We start from the raw sequence: 15,914 nt of genomic DNA, 5'->3' as shown, positions 1-15,914 counted from the left end.
ATAAGTGCTTCAGAAGGCTTCCCCCCAAAGTAAGAAAATCTATTCCAAGTTCAAGCATGACTTGCTTTCTCTTCTATCAGATTCAGGGTATCTTGTCCTATTTTGATGTTCTTGATCCATTCAGAGTTGAGTTTTGTGCAGGGTGATAAATATGGCTGTATTTGCATTCTTCTATATGCAGTCTTCCAGTTTAGCCAGCACCATTTATTGAAGATGTTGTTGTTTTTGGCTTCTTTGTAAAGTCTTCAATTTAATTCCATTGGTCAACATCTCTGTTTTTAATGTCAATAACATGTTATTTTCATTATTATAATTCTGTAATACAGCTTAAAATCTCAGGTGGTGACACCTATAGCACTTTTTTTCATATTCAGGATTGTTTTAACTATTCTGGTTCTGGGGTAGGGTTTTGTTGTTGCTGTTGTTGATATTGTTTTGTTGTCATTTGGTGGTGGAAGTGTCTGTGTGTGTTTGTGTGTGTGTATATGTGAGGTTTGCATATGAACTTGAATATTGTCTTTTCTACTTCTGAAAAGAACTGTGTTTGAATTTTGATTGGAATTGCATTGAGTCTATAGATTGCCTATGGTAGGATGACCATTTTTACTATATTAATCCTACCCATCTGTAGGCATGGGAGATCTCTCTATCTTCTGAGGTCTTCTTCAATTTCTTTCTTCAATATCTTTAAGTTTTTATTATTAAAGTGTTCCACTTACTTGATTAGAGTTATCCCAGGATATATTTTTGAGGCTATTCTGAAGGTACTATTTCTCTTAATTCTTTCTCAGCATATTTGTCATCTGTATATAGGAGGGCTCTTGGTTTTTGTGTTAACTTTGTATCCTGTTGCTTTGCTTAAAGTGCTTATCAACTGTCAAGGTTCCCTGGAAAAGTTTTTAAAGTCTTTTATTTCTAGAATCATATCATCCACAAATAAAGATCCATTGAATTCTTCCTTTCTGATTTGTATCCCCTTGATCTCCTTTAGTTGTCTTATTGTTCTAGCTAGAACTTCAATTAGCACACTCAATATGTATGGAAAGAGTAGACAGCTTTGCCCTTTTCCTGATTTTAGTGGAATTTCTTTGAGTTTCTCTCTATTTAGGTTGATGTTGGCTATGAATTTGCTGTATATTGCCTTTATTATGTTGAGGTATGTTCCTTGTATCCGTGATATCTCCAAGACCTTTATCATGATGGGGTGTTGGATTTTGTCAAAGGCTTTGTCAGCATGTAGTGAGATGATCATGTGGTTTTGTCTTTCTGTCTGATTATATGGTGGATTGGGTTTATCTATTTGTGTATGTTGAACAATTCCTGTATCTCTGGGGTAAAGACAACTTGATCATTGTGGATAATGTTTTTGATACGCTTGTAGATTTGGTTTACAAGTACTTTATCGAGAGTTTTTGCATCTATGTTCATAAAGCTATTGGTCTATAATTTCCTTTTTCTGTTGAGTTCCTCTGTGGTTTTGGATTTAAGGGAGTAGTGGTCTCATAAAAAGAATTAGGAAGTGTCCCTTCATTAATATTTTGAAGGATAATTTGAGGAGTGTTGTCATTAATTCTTCTTTGAAGGTCCAACAGAATTTTCCACTGAGTCTATCTGCACCCAGATGTTTGTTGTTGGGAACTTTTTAATTACTGCCTTTATTTCACTAGGGGTTATGGATCTTCTAAAATTGTTTATTTAATCTTGATTTAACTTTGGCATATGTCAAAAAATTCATCCATTTCTGTTAGAGTTTCCAATTTAGTAGAATACATATTTTTTAAAGTATGTTCACCCAATATCACACCAAATGTTTTGGATTACAGTGACTCTATGGTCAGTATCATTAGAATGTATATGTTGTACTACCCAGGGCAATAGTTTCTTGCTATATCTAAAGCTTTCCATCAGCCTCAGCTGCTAGAGTATGATACAACAAATTATCTGGGTTTTGTGTTTGGTTTTTAGTGTTTATTTGTTTTTGTTTTTTTTATTTCTAACTTTGGCACTTAAAATTGAAATTGTTCTTTTACTCAAATAAAAATAAATTCCTTCATGAAAAGTCCTTTTTGCAAGCTATTGTAATATAAAACATATACATATACCTCTTCATAAAGTTTGTTTTTTCTCATTGTTGTGAGTAATTTGCACATTTGTCTCTTTATCTTTGTTTTCTCCAATTTTTTAGCTGTTTTCATTTATCATAAAGACATAAAATAGGCAAGTGTCCAATACTTCTGTGTTCTACATTATAATTTGAGGGATTGTGAGGGCTGCACCTTAACATGAATTTTGATTACCAAGTTTTAAAATTATCCACATTAACTTTTTAATGATTTTGTTAAAGTCATCTGAAGACAAGTGAACATCAAATGCATTTCCTACAGAAACGTCATATAAAAGGAAATTAGAAAGGCACTGAAGACCCACACATGTCTTTAGCGTCTTCAGAAACTTCCATGTATGCATGGGGTAGACAGTTCCATCACAGACCAAAGGCCCCCTCAAAAATCATTGGCTTCCTTTCTTAGTGAATTGGGTAGTATGAACCCTAATGACAGAACCTTAATCAATTGGGCAGTGTGGAACCCTAATCAGTTGGGCAGTACAGAACCCTAATGAACTAGGCAGTAAAGAATCAGTGGTGAAGGTGGAGTATCACAAAACAGGGTTCCTTTCACCTGCCAGGGGTCACTGGAGTAAAAGAGGAAGGCAACGTGTGTGAGATTATACTGATGGGATAATAGGAAGCGAAGAAAAACAAATTGAATGTCTCAGGAGTAATTCTTACAATCTTAGTATCATTCACTATGAGCCTAATTATACACCAGAATCTTAGCAAACAGGGAAGCCAAGCAATGAAAGCAGTGTTGTGGCTCTCTTTACATATGATGCTCTAGTAACTGATCCCATCCCAGTGCTCACCATCTAGAAAACATGGCCAAGAAATCTGAGGAGGGTGTGAAGCAAGGACAAGGCAGGAAAGTGTTCTCTCTGAAGATAGTGGACTGGACTGTCCAGTCCCATGAAAAACAAAATACAACCGTGTCTCCAGCAGACCTCAGGGTTCATATCTGACTTAAGGTTCCATAGAAATTCTTTGAGATAAAGTGACTAGTTTTTATTCTAATCACAATGTTAGGTTCTTACTGACAGTCCCAGCCATTATGGTCATTCTGTTCTCTCAGAGCAAGTGAGAACGTGGATCAGACCACTGCTTTCACAAACCAAGCCCTTAAAATAAAGAACTTAAGCTGGAAAGATCAACAACCAGACTCCATGGGACACCAACCTATAAAAATGGTGGCAGATGCAGCTGGCACTGAATGCAGCTGGCACTGAATGCAGATGGCACTGAATGCCATAGAATTTGAAGAGATGTCATCTCATCTCCCCTCCACTTCCTTCTCAGAGACCCGAGTCATAGTGGCTAGTCTAATACCCAGACTCTTCCATTTCCAATCCTGAGCCCTTTCTGGTACTCCTAATAGCAGCTTATTTTTCATAATAACTAGAGTGTTGTAACTCCAAGTGGTTTACAAGAAGTACTGTTTCACATAGTCCTACAACCACCCCATGCATCGCTCTTGCAGATCTCGGGTTTAGGATCTGAAACCCATGTGGCTAACCAACTGGCTCAACCCCAAAGCCAGCAAAAGCATAGCCTTCCAGGCCAGGCATGGTGGTGCACACCTTTAATCCCAGCACTCCAGAGGCAGTGGAAGGTAGATCTCTGTGAGTTAAGGCCAGACTGGTCTACACAGTGAGTTCCAGGACAGTCAGAGCTACATAGTGAGACCCTCTCACAAAAACAAAAACAAAAGTGGCCCTCCTACTCCCAACCCACAGCTCTTCTAATCCTAAGGAACATGTTCATTTTCCTACCATTCATCTCCTGACTTCTTCCCCCCACCCCACCCCACCCCGGAAGCACCTGTAGAGAGATTGGCTCTCCAATAATTCCCTTCCTTCCACTTCCAAACACAGAAAATTATTCAATTCTGGTTGGCGTCCATGTCACAGTATCAGGGAAAAAAAATTAAGTCTCTCTACACTTGGGGGAGGGAAGAATAGTATCTTACTCTTCCTTAATCTTTCCAAGAAGCCTGTATCTTGAAATGCTTTAAGTAATTAGATACCTAGGGGGAGTTGCATTCTCTCCAGTTTCTACTCCTTCAGTTTTATGTAAAAAGTATGTATCAACATTAAATAACAGGAGGGAATTTGCCATAATTGTGAGAAGAGTGTCAGCCAGCTCTGGTAATTAATTACCATATTGTCAGCTGAACCCCAGGCCGGAAGCAGAACTAGCGCTAAGCCATGGTCTAATCCCATCACATTTCTTGTCAGTGTGAAAACTCCCACTGTTAATAACCCTCCAGCCAGTGCTGCCTGCAGACACCTCGTTTCTTTTACTTTTCTCTTTTCGGTTTCTGATGCAAGGAAAATGATCCTTTGGGGGCGTAGAAGCCAATAACTAACTTGTTCTTTGTCTTGTCTCTGCTGTACAGAACCTGAAGAGGGTGGCTGAGACCTGGATGGATGAATTCGCGGAGTACATTTACCAGCGGCGGCCAGAGTACAGGCACCTCTCCACGGGAGACATCTCTGCCCAGAAGGAGTTGCGCAAGCGACTCAAGTGCAAAGACTTCAAATGGTTCATGGCTGCGGTGGCCTGGGATGTGCCTAAGTACTACCCTCCGGTAGAGCCCCTGCCTGCGGCGTGGGGGGAGGTGAGGAGACCTGCCCTACCTGTGAAAGCCTGGGGAGGGACAACTAAACCTTCCCTCCTTCCATCCTGAGAAATGGGAGAGACTGATAAACCTTCCCCCTTTTCTCCTTCAGCCCAGAAGACTCATTTAAACTATGCCGGATAAATGAGTGCCTGACTTCCTTTTAGAATGTTCTAGAAGCAAACATGCGACCCACAGGGTCAATATCCTATCCAAGAATTATGGAACATGACTGATGATGCTTCAAATGGATATATATATATATATATATATATATATATATATATATTTAATATGCCTCAAAAATACTTTAACTTCAGATTGGCAGAATTGCCACAGGAACTCATAGAGAATGAAAACATCTTATAAATAATCATGATCAGGTATCAAGATAGGATACAATTTGTGATCAGATGTGAGGAAGTTCCTCACTGTCCTCTGAGTGGCCATATTGCTGTTTACATATTCAAGGACAAAGCAAAAGAGGGCGAGGCTAGCTTCATAACCAGCTAGAACCAGCTAGGAAGCAATGCAAGGCGCGTGGGAGCCACGCTGATTTCTTAAATGCGCAGTAGCCTTTCTGCTTTCTAACACTATGACTTGATTTTTTGCGTCCCATGATCTCAAGCGGAAAGATCCAGATAGCCTCGGGCCCCAGATTTAAAACATCCATCTTTGGGAATAAAATGGCCTTTTCCACTGCCCTGTTCATTCAATACTATTACGGTAGCTTTTTCCCTCTAGAAAACAGTGTGCGAAAGCAACTACCAAGTCCAATGAGGTCGATTTTGCCCAGCAATTAAACCTGCTTTTAGAAGATGATATCTAGGGCAAGGCTGGTTGGGCTATGTGTTCACACCATCCCAGGGCCGACTGCCAGGGCACTGTGTAGGAGCCATTTCATCATTAGCCTTGGTTTTGTGTGGTATGCTTAAGATCTCATTACCTAGTTTGTGTTAGTGGCCACCCAGCTCTGAAAACAGCTGCTTAATCCAGGTAAATGGTGAAAGGCTGGCAATGGCACTCAGTTGGTTCAGGACTTGTGTAGAATACACAAAACTCTGGTTCTATCCTCAGCATTGTATAAAGCGTTCATGATGCCCCAGGTCTATAATCCCAGCACCTGGAAGGAAGAGGCAGAAGAATCATCCTCACATACATATGAGACTGTTTCAAAGATAAATAAGATAAAATAAGTTGTTTTCTAACTAATTTGTATATTAGCCCCTTTCATAAAGGGGTGAAAAAATGGCTAAGTGCATGGAATATATGTGTGAGAGATCTTCACATTTTCCCACCTGTATGATTTTTCTTTTTGGTTTGTTTTTCTTTGTGTTATGGGTTCTTGTCTTGCTTTCCTTTTTAAGAGAGGACCTCTTGTATGTAACTTAGGTGGCCTCCAAATAATGAGCCTCCTGCCTGGCATGCAGGTATGCATTACTGTGTCTTGGCTGGGAGTTATTTCCAAAATAATCTTCTTATTTTAGAATAATTCTAAGTTCATAGACACATTGTGATTGTAATATAGGAAGTTCAGATGCATCTACAACCCACATATTTAATACTTCCCTTGTTGACAGGTAGATTATCAGCTGAATTGACTTTTTTTCTTATTTTTTTTATTAGTTCAAATTAGGAACAAGCTTGCTTCACATGTGTATCCCTTCAGGTGGGATGGGCTCTCAAAGTCCCTTCTTACACCAGGGAAAAATACTAATCCACCACCAGGGGCCCCCTAAAGTGCAGAGACCTTCTAATTGACATCCATGTTCAGGGGTCTGGATCAGTCCCGTGCTGGCCTCCCAGACAGCAGTCTGGAGTCCATGTGCTCCCCCTTGTTCAGGCCAACTGTTTCTGTGGGTTTCACCAGCCTGGTACTGACCCCTTTGATCTTCATTCCTCCCTCTCTGCAACTAGGTTCCAGAGTTCAGTTAAGTGTATATCTGTGGATGTCTGCCTCTGCTTTTATCAGTCACTGGATGAGGGCTCTAGGATGACAGAAAACGTAGTCATCAGTCTCATTATAGGGGAAGGGCATTTAGGTTATCCTTTCCACCATTGCCTAGACTGTCAGTTCATGTCATCTTGTAGATCTCTGGAAATCTCCCTAGTGCCAGATCTCTCCTAGGACCTATAATGGTCCCTCTGATGTGGAATCTCTCATCCTGCTCTTCTCTATTCTTCCCCCAACTCAACATTTCTGCTCCTCCATTTCCTCCTCTCCCCTCCTCTTCTCCTCCTCTCATTCTGGCACTCTCTCTCCCCTACCCTCATGCTCCTAATTAGCTCAGGAGTTCCTGCCCTTTCCCATTCTCTGGCGTCCATGCATTTTTCCCTTAGAGTCCTTCTTGTTTCCTAGTTTCTTTGGTGAAGAGGATTGTAGGCTGGTAATCTTTTGCTCTATGTCTAAAATTCATATATGAGTGAGTACATACCATGTTTGTCTTTTTGTGACTGGGTTACGTCACTCAGGATGGTTTCTTCAAGTTCCATCAATTTGCATGCAAATTTCAAGATTCCATTTTTTTTTCTGCTGAGTAGTACTCCATTATATAAATTTACTACATTATCTCTATCCATCCTTCAGCTGAGGGGTATCTAGGTTGATTCCAGGTTCTGGCTATTACAAAAAATGCTGCTATGAACGTTCATTATTTGGGTATATGCCCAAGATATATATGCCCAAGATATATATGTATATGGATCTTGAGATAAACTGATTCTCATTTTTTTGAGCAACCCCATACTGATTTCCAAAGTGGTCTTACAAGTTTGCACTCCCACCAGCAATGGAGGAGTATTCCTTTTTCTCCACATCCTCTCCAGCATAGATTGTCATTGGTGTTTTTGATTTTAGCCATTCTGGCCAGTGTAAGATGGTATCTCAGAGTTGGTTTTGAGTTGCATTTCTCTAATGGCCAAGGATTTTGAGCACTTTCTTGGGTGTCTTTCAGCCATTTCAGATTCCTCTGTTGAGAATTCCCTATTTAGTTCTGCACCCCACTTTTTAATTTCATTGTTTGGTGTTTTGGTGGCTAGCTTCTTGAGTTCATTGTATGTTTTGGAAATCAGCCCTCTGTCAGATGTGGGGTTGGTGAAGATCTTTTCCCATTCTGTGGGCTGTCGTTTTGTCTTACTGACTGTGTCCTATGCCTTACAGAAGCTTCTCAGTTTCAGGAGGTCCCATTTATTAATTGCAGACCTCAATGTCTGTGCTACTGGTGTAATGTTCAGGAAGTGGTCTCCTGTGCCAATTTATTCAAGGGTATCTCCCACTTGCTCTTCTAGAAGATTCAGTTTGGCTAGATTTATGTTGAGCTCTTTGATCCATTTACACTTAAGTTTTGTGCATGGTGACAGATATGGATCTATCTGCAATCTTCTGCATGTCCAAATCCAGTTGTGCCAGCACCATTTGTTGAAGATGCTATCTTTTTTCCATTGTATAGATTTAGCATCTTTGTCAAAAATAAGGTGTTCATAGGTGTGTGGGGTAATATCAGGATTTTCAATTCTATTCCATTGGTCTACCTGTCTATTTTTGTGCCAATACCAAGCTGTTTTCAGAACTATGGCTCTGTAATAGAGCTTGAAGTCAGGGATGGTGATGCCTCCAGAAGATCTTTATTGTACAGAGTTGTTTTGGCTATACTGGATTTTTTTTTATTTTTCCATATAAAGTTGAGTATTGTTCTTTCAAGGTCTGTGAAGAACTGTGTTGGGATTTTGATGGGGATTGCACTGAATCTGTAGATTGCTTTTGGCAAGATTGTCATTTTTACTATGTTGATTCTACCTATCCAAGAGCATGAGAGATCTTTCCATTTTCTGGTATCTTCATTAATTTCTTTCTTTAAAGACTCAAAGTTCTTACTGTACGGGTCTTTCACTTTTTTGGTTAGTGTTACCCCAAGATATTTTATGTTGCTTGTGGATATTGTGAAGGGTGATACTTCGATGATTTCTTTCTCATTGCATTTATCATCTGTATATAGTAGGGCTACTGATTGTTTTTAGTTAATTTTGTATCCTGCTACTTTGCTGATGGTGTTTATCAGCTGTCAGAGTTCCGTGGTAGAGTTTTCCGGGTCACTTTTGTAGACTCTCATATCATCTGCAAATAGTGAAAGTTTGACTTCTTCCTTTCCAATTTGTATCCCTTTGATCCCCTTTTCTTGTCTTATTGCTCTAGCTAGAACTTCAAGTACAATATTGAAGAGATATGGAGAGAGTGGGCGGCCTTGTCTTGTTCCTGATTTTAGAGGAATTGCTTTGAGTGTCTCTCCATTTAATTTGATGTTGGCTGTTGGTTTGGTGTATATTGCTTTTATCAGGTTTAGATATGTTCCTGTTATTCCTGTTCTCTCCAAGATTTTTATCATGAAGGGATGTTGGATTTTGTCAAAAGCTTTTTCAGCATCTAGTGAAATGATCATGTGGTTTTTCTTTTGCAGTTTGTTTACATGGTGGATTACATTGATGGATTTTCGTATGTTGAACAATCCTTGCATCCCTGGGATGAAGCCTACTTGATCATAGTGGATGATTTTTCTGATGTGTTCTTGGATTCGTTTCGCCAATATTTTGTTGAGTATTTTTGCATCGATGTTCATGAGGGATATCAGTCTGTAGTTCTCTTTTTTAGGTGTATCTTTGTGTGGCTTGGGTATCAATGTGATTGTAGCTTCGTAAAAAGAGTTTGGCAATGTCCCTTCTGCTTCTATTGTGTGGAACAATTTTAGGAGTACAGGTGTTAGCTCTTGTTTGAATTTCTGGTAGAATTCTGCAGTAAAGCCATCTGGCCCTGGGCTTTTTTTGGTTGGGAGGCTTTTGATGACTGCTTTTATTTCATTAGGTCAATTTAAACTGCTTATCTGTTCTTGGTTTAATTTTGGTAAGTATTATCTATCCAGAAAACTGTCCATTTCCTTTAGATTTTCAAATTTTGTGGAGTACAGGTTTTCAAAGTATGACCTGAAGATTCTCTGATTTTCCTGTGTGTCAGTTGTTATATCCCCCTTTTTGTTTCTGATTTTCTTAATTAGCATGCTCTCTCTCTCTCTCTCTCTCTCTCTCTCTCTCGTGTGTGTGTGTGTGTGTGTGTGTGTGTTGTGTGTGTGTGTGTGTGTCTTTTGGTTAGTTTGGATAGAGGTTTGTCTATCTTGTTGATCTTCTCAAAGAACCAACTCTTTGTTTCATTGATTCTTTGTAATGTTTTCCTAGTTTCTACTTTATTAATTTCAACCCTCAGTTTGATTATTTCCTGGAATCTACTTCTCCATGGTGAGTTTGCTTCTTTTTGCTCTAAAGCTTTCAGTTGTTCTGTCAATTCTCTAGTGTGACTTTTCTCCAGTTACTTCCTGTGGGCACTAAATGCGATGAACTTTCCTCTTAGCACTGCTTTCAGAGTGTCCCATAAGTTTGGGTATGTTGTGTCTACATTCTCATTAAATTCTAGGAAGTCTTTAATTTCTTTTTTATTTCTTCCTTAACCCAGGAATGGTGCAATTGGGTGTTATTCAATTTCCACGAGTATGTAGGTTTTCTGCAATTTGTATTGCTGTTGAATTCTAACTTTAAAGCATGGTGATCTGATGACATACAGGGGGTTATTTCAATTCTTTTGTATCTGTGGAGGTTTGCTTTGTTGCCAGCTATGTGGTCAATTTTAGAGAAGGTGCCATGTGGTGCTGAGAAGAAGGTATATTCTTTTGTGTTTGGATGGAATGCTCTATAGATATCTGTTAAACCCAGTTGGGTCATAACTTCTGTTAGAACCTTTGTTTCTTTGTTAAGTTTCTGTCTGGTGGTCCTGTCTAGTAGTGAAAGGGGGGTATTGAAGTCTCCTACTATAAGTGTGTGTGGTTTTATGTGTGGTTTGAGCTTTAGTAAAGTTTCTTTTACAAATGTGGCTGCCTTTGTATTTGGGGCATAGATGTTCAGGATTGAGACTTCATCTTGATGGAGGACTTTTCCTGAGATGAGTATGAAATGCCCTTCTTCATCGCTTTTGATTGACTTTAGTTTGAAGTCTAATTTGCTAGATATTAGGATTGCTACTCCAGCTTGTTTCTTGGGCCCATTTAATTGGAAAATCTTTTCCCAACCTTTTACTCTGAGGTAACGCCTGTCTTTGAAGTTGAGGTGTGTTTCTTGTATATAGCAGAAGGATGGGTCTGTCTTGGTATCCATTGTGCTAGCCTGTATCTTTTTATGGACATGTTAAGACTGTTGACATTGAGGGATATTAATGTCCATTGATTGTTGATTCTTGTTTTGGATTTATTGTTGGTGGTGTCATTGCGTGTGGATTTCGCCCTCCTGTTTCTTTTTGTGTTTGGTAAAATTGGATTATCTATTGCCTATGTTTTTGTGAGTGTAGTTATCTTCGTTGGGTAGGAGTTTTCCTTCTAGAACTTTCTGTAGTGCTGGATTTGTGGATATGTATGGTTTAAATCTGGTTTTGTCATAGAATATCTTGTTTTCTCCATCTATAGTGATTGAAAGTTTTGCTGGGTACAGTAGTCTGGACTGGCATCCATGCTCCCTTAGTGTTTGTAGGATTTCTATCCAGGATCTTCTGGCTTTCAGAGTTTCCATTGAGAAGTCGGGTGTGATTCTGATAGCTCTGCCTTTATATGTTACTTGGCCTTTTTCCTATGCTGCTCTTAATATTTTCTCTTTATTCTGTAGGTTTGGTGTTTTGATTATTATGTGTTGGGGTGGGGGGACTTCTTTTTGTGGTCCAGTCTGTTTGGTGTTCTGTAAGCTTCTTGTACTTTCATAGGCATATCCTTTTGTAGGTTGGGGAAGTTTTCTTCTATGATTTTGTTGAATGTTTTCTGTACCTTTGAGCAGTATTTCTTCACCTTCTTCTGTACCTATTATTCTTAGGTTTGGCCTTTTCATGGTGTCCTATATTTCCTGGATATTTTGTGTTAGGGATTTGTTGGACTTGAGATTTTCTTTGGTTGATGACTGTATATCCTCTAGTGAGTCTTCAATAACTGAACTTCTCTCTTCCATCTCTTGAATTCTATTGTTTATGCTCGCATCTTTAGTTCCTGATGGTTTATCCAGCCTTTCTATTTCCAGCATCCCCTCATTCTGTGTTTTCTTTATTGTGTCTATTTCAGCTTGAAACTGTTTGCCTTGAACTGTTTCGAGTGCTTCCTTCACTTGTTTGGTTATTTTTTTCTTGGCTTTCTTTAGATTCTTTAAGAGATTTGTTTATTTCTTGAATTTTTTGGTTTGTCTTTTCGTCCATTTCATGTAAATTTTTGCTTGTTTTTTCTTCTATTTCTATAAGGGATTTTCTTGTTTCCTCTTTAAAGGTCTCTACCATCTTCCTAAGACAATTTTTGAGGTCCATTTCTTCTTCATCCTCTGTGCTGGGCTGTTCAGATCTTGCTGGTGTGGAGTCCCTAGATTCTGGTGGTATCCTATTGGTCTTTCTGATGGTGAGTGTGTTCTTATTCTGTCTTCTTCCCATCTCTTCATCCAGTGGGGTCTCTCTATCTCCTCTTGTGACCCAGTGGTGTGTGTGGGCCAAGACTTCAATGTCGGCAGCCCTGGATGGTCTTGCCTCTCTGGTAGTCTACTCACTCGGTAGGGGTTGGGCCTCGGTAGGGGTCAGGCCAGTGGAGAGCAAAGGAAGAGTGAGGTGTTTCCAGACTCAGGGAGCTCCTCCCTGGCTGGGTGGTTCCACTCCAAGCATGCACAGGCCCAGAGAGATCTGAGGTGAATGGGACTTTGGACATGAGTTGGGCAAGAGCAGAGGGTACACTCACCTCAGCAGGGGTCAGGCCGTTGGAGGGGAAAGGAAAAGTGAGGTGTTTCCAGACTCAAGGAGCTTCTCCCTGGCTGGGCAGGCCTGAATTGATTCTTATGGGGAAAGTTACACTCACTAAACAATGGTTTATTTAGATTTAACCAGGTTTCATACTAAAGTCCCTTTTCCTTTCCAGGATCCAATCTAGTATCTGAGAAGACGTAGTAACATCCTACAAACTTCAAAGTGATTGCTAGAACAGATGTAGCTCATAATCAAGGGCAGTAGGTCAGCCACTGCTTTAGTAAAACATTGAAAAGGGGCAATGCAGACACTGGGTCTTTTACAGAAAATAACTACAAACCAACAACAGCAGAAATACAAGATCCCTTATGGGAGTCCCGGGCCAAGAAGTAGGTCACATTCAGTTATGCTCAGAGTTATTTACTTGCCACCTGCTTCTCTACTCCATCCTGATTCTGGGTAAACAGTTATTAGGCGATCTTTGATTCTGGTTGTCGGGACTCACTCAGCTTGTGCACAATATGTAATAGACCATAACCAGCTCTCAGTTGTTTCCTAGTTCATTCTCTGGTTCTTCCTTTCTACCATGAAGATTATTTTCAACACAGAACACTTAAGATATGAAATCAGGCAATGTGCCATTCAAAACATTTCAAAGGCTTCTCTGTCTCTGTCTCTCTCTCACACACACATACATTCTGTGTGTGGGGGGTGGGGGACCCTCTTGCAGAACCTCCAACTTTACATCTTGCTAGCCCTGATGTACTCTCCTCTACTAACCTTACCATTTTTTGAATATGCCAATCAGAATCTCACTTCAAGGCCTTCTCACTACAGTTTCTATTATCCTAAGAAAAAGGACAAGTTCCAGTGGTTTCAAGAATCTTAGCAAGGTCCTCTCTCTTAAAAAGCAGAAGAGGCCAAAATCACAACTACTAGGGACAATTACCTGCTGGAAGCCATCCTATTCTCTGTTTCACGGTGGCAGCAGCTGAACCAGGGGAGGGATGGGGCCCAGAGAGACTAAATAGGTGTGTGAGCCATGTGATCAGCCAACCCCTTAGTGCTATTCAAACAGAAGCAATGAGTTTTCCCCAGGATGCTAAGTCGTATTGGAAGAGAGTAGGTTTAAAGTGGAAAACCATTCTTAAACCGCTCACATATGGAGTGTCTCTTTTGTAGCACAATGTGAAATTGAAGAAAATGAACTTCCTATTATTTTCTCCTTCTTCCTTCTCCTCCTTAGAATTCATGAATTTGCTTAAGTCATTTATAGCACTCCTCTATAATCCATAAAGAAAAGTTTTTCAGAATCCTAAAAACCATGTGTAAGAGAGAATAAAACATGTAAAATATAGACAGCAGATATCATTTCCAAACAGTACTATGGATTCCCTTTTTATTTTTTAGCAATGTGTCTGCTTACTGCTCTCAATGTGCCAATCTCAACATAACCATTTGTCATCTTGAAACTTCACAAAAAAAATTTAAATCTTTATTTTCAAAACTTCATCTCAATCTGAAACCACTTTGCTTATTGCAGTTCCTAACTTGAGATGGATGTCACCTGAACTGTAGAATGTTCATAAAGTCGGGCCCCCTCAACAAGTGCTGCTCCAGGCTGTTGCTCTTGACATCTATTAACCTGTTTGCTTCCTCCTGCTGCTACCTTTCTCACAGTACCCAGAATTCTTCAAATATCTCTGTGTTAGCTTCCAGAGAAGGAAGTTCAGCACTGAGAGATACATTAGCTGTAAGATCAGGGTGATGTTGCTTCTTTTGAACACAGTCTATGTTGTTCCGTTAATGTGGGGTGCAGGGATAAAAGCCTCTGCTCTTCTACACAACCAGCAGCCCCTAGCATCATCTTGGGAGGAGTCAGGCCAGCTTCCCAGAGTTCCCCTATAACCTGTTGTGACGGGGAAAGCTGCAAAATGAGACTGTCCCTCTGCTCCCTGACAGCTACTCTTCTAGTCACTCACACACCGTGTGCCATCAAACCAGAGCTTAAATTATGTATTCATTTCAATATAATTTGTCATTCTGAATGTCTTAGATTTGACCTAATCTATCATTTAGTTTCTCAGAAACAATGCTAGTGCTTCATTCTAATCTAACTCTGAGGAGCTCAATAAAATAAAGATGTAGGAATAAATACAGAATTGAGTTATCCTTTCATATGTTATGGGTTTTCTAAGTTCTCCCATTATAATGGACTATGAAGATATCCAAGAATGTCTTACAATGTAATTTTTGTTCCATATTTTCAGATGGGCAAACTGCACAGCTTGGTGTCCAAACAGTAGCAAGTTGTCTCATGTCACAATGGAATCAGAGGTGCTTCAGGCCTAACTAATTAATGTTTCTTCTGTTACACATAGCATATATAAACATGTCTATCAAATGTTTCATCTTGGGCTGGAGATATAGCCCAGTTGGTACAGGGCTTGCCTAGCATGCATGAAACATGAGGTCAGTCCCCAGCACCACAGAAATAGAATGTGTCGGTGTATGCCTATATATCTTAGAATATATGCCTCTGTATCTCAGAAAATCATGTCAGAAGGATCACAAGTTCAAGGTTGTCTTTGTTTACACAGGAAGTTCAAGGCTGGCTTGGGATACATGAGACCCTGTCTTAAAAGAAAAGGAAAAGGAAAACTTTGTCTTTTCTTTTTTCTGAAGGAGATACCAACTTTGAAAATAATTTTTTTTAAGTCTGCACAGTCACAAAATTAACAATGACACAGTAAGAATAGGCAGCAGAGAGAGAAAAACACATGGATTTTATTCTTCTTTAAAATATACATATATTTGTATTTGGTATATGTTTATACACTAAATGTATACTTCCCTGGCTCATGTGAAATTTAAAATATAAGCATAATTTCATCATCTTAGTATTTAACTTACCTTTGTGAACTTTTGAACATTTGTTTTTACTTTAATTATACAAATTTGTGGAATATTAAGGAAAGATAACATTTCTACAATAATCTTACTTTAGAATAGAGTAAGATTTCTGTTACTCTGAACAGAAGACCCACTGTTTTTTTGTTTTGTTTTGTTTTCTCATCATAAAGTCTAGACAAAACGTTCAGGGTAGCAAAAGCAAGCATGGATGTCATCAGGCACAACACTGAATGACAAGGAGTTATGGAAGATGAGTTTGTGTAATGTGAGTTCCAGACTGCTGTGGACTCTCAGTGATCCCAGCAGAGAATAGAAGCTACTATAAAGGTAAACAAGGACAGAACTCTGGAATCAACAAGTATATCACACACACCCATAAAAAAGATCAGGCACTTTACAGATCATTAAAACACAATCAAATATGAAAATGAACCATGAAACTAAAAGCCTTCCTCACTGATCCAAGTTGGAGACCA

The 15,914-nt window shown here is 39.4% G+C and overlaps 1 protein-coding gene across 1 annotated transcript in view; it reads left to right on the top strand.

Moving 5' to 3' along the window:
- The window catches only part of Galntl6 (polypeptide N-acetylgalactosaminyltransferase like 6), a 1,027,971-nt gene that overhangs the window by 964,186 nt on the left and 47,871 nt on the right, over positions 1 to 15,914 (top strand). The window contains exon 9 of the mRNA XM_035451502.1: positions 4,509 to 4,730. Within this exon, the coding sequence (XP_035307393.1) occupies positions 4,509 to 4,730 (222 nt within the window). The remainder of the gene's footprint in view (positions 1 to 4,508; positions 4,731 to 15,914) is intronic.

This window comes from Cricetulus griseus (genome assembly GCF_003668045.3).
Source record: "Cricetulus griseus strain 17A/GY chromosome 1 unlocalized genomic scaffold, alternate assembly CriGri-PICRH-1.0 chr1_0, whole genome shotgun sequence".
Taxonomy (NCBI): Eukaryota; Metazoa; Chordata; class Mammalia; order Rodentia; family Cricetidae; genus Cricetulus; species Cricetulus griseus.
Note: the sequence above shows the minus strand (reverse complement) of the source record. Positions and strands in the feature narration are given on the sequence as shown.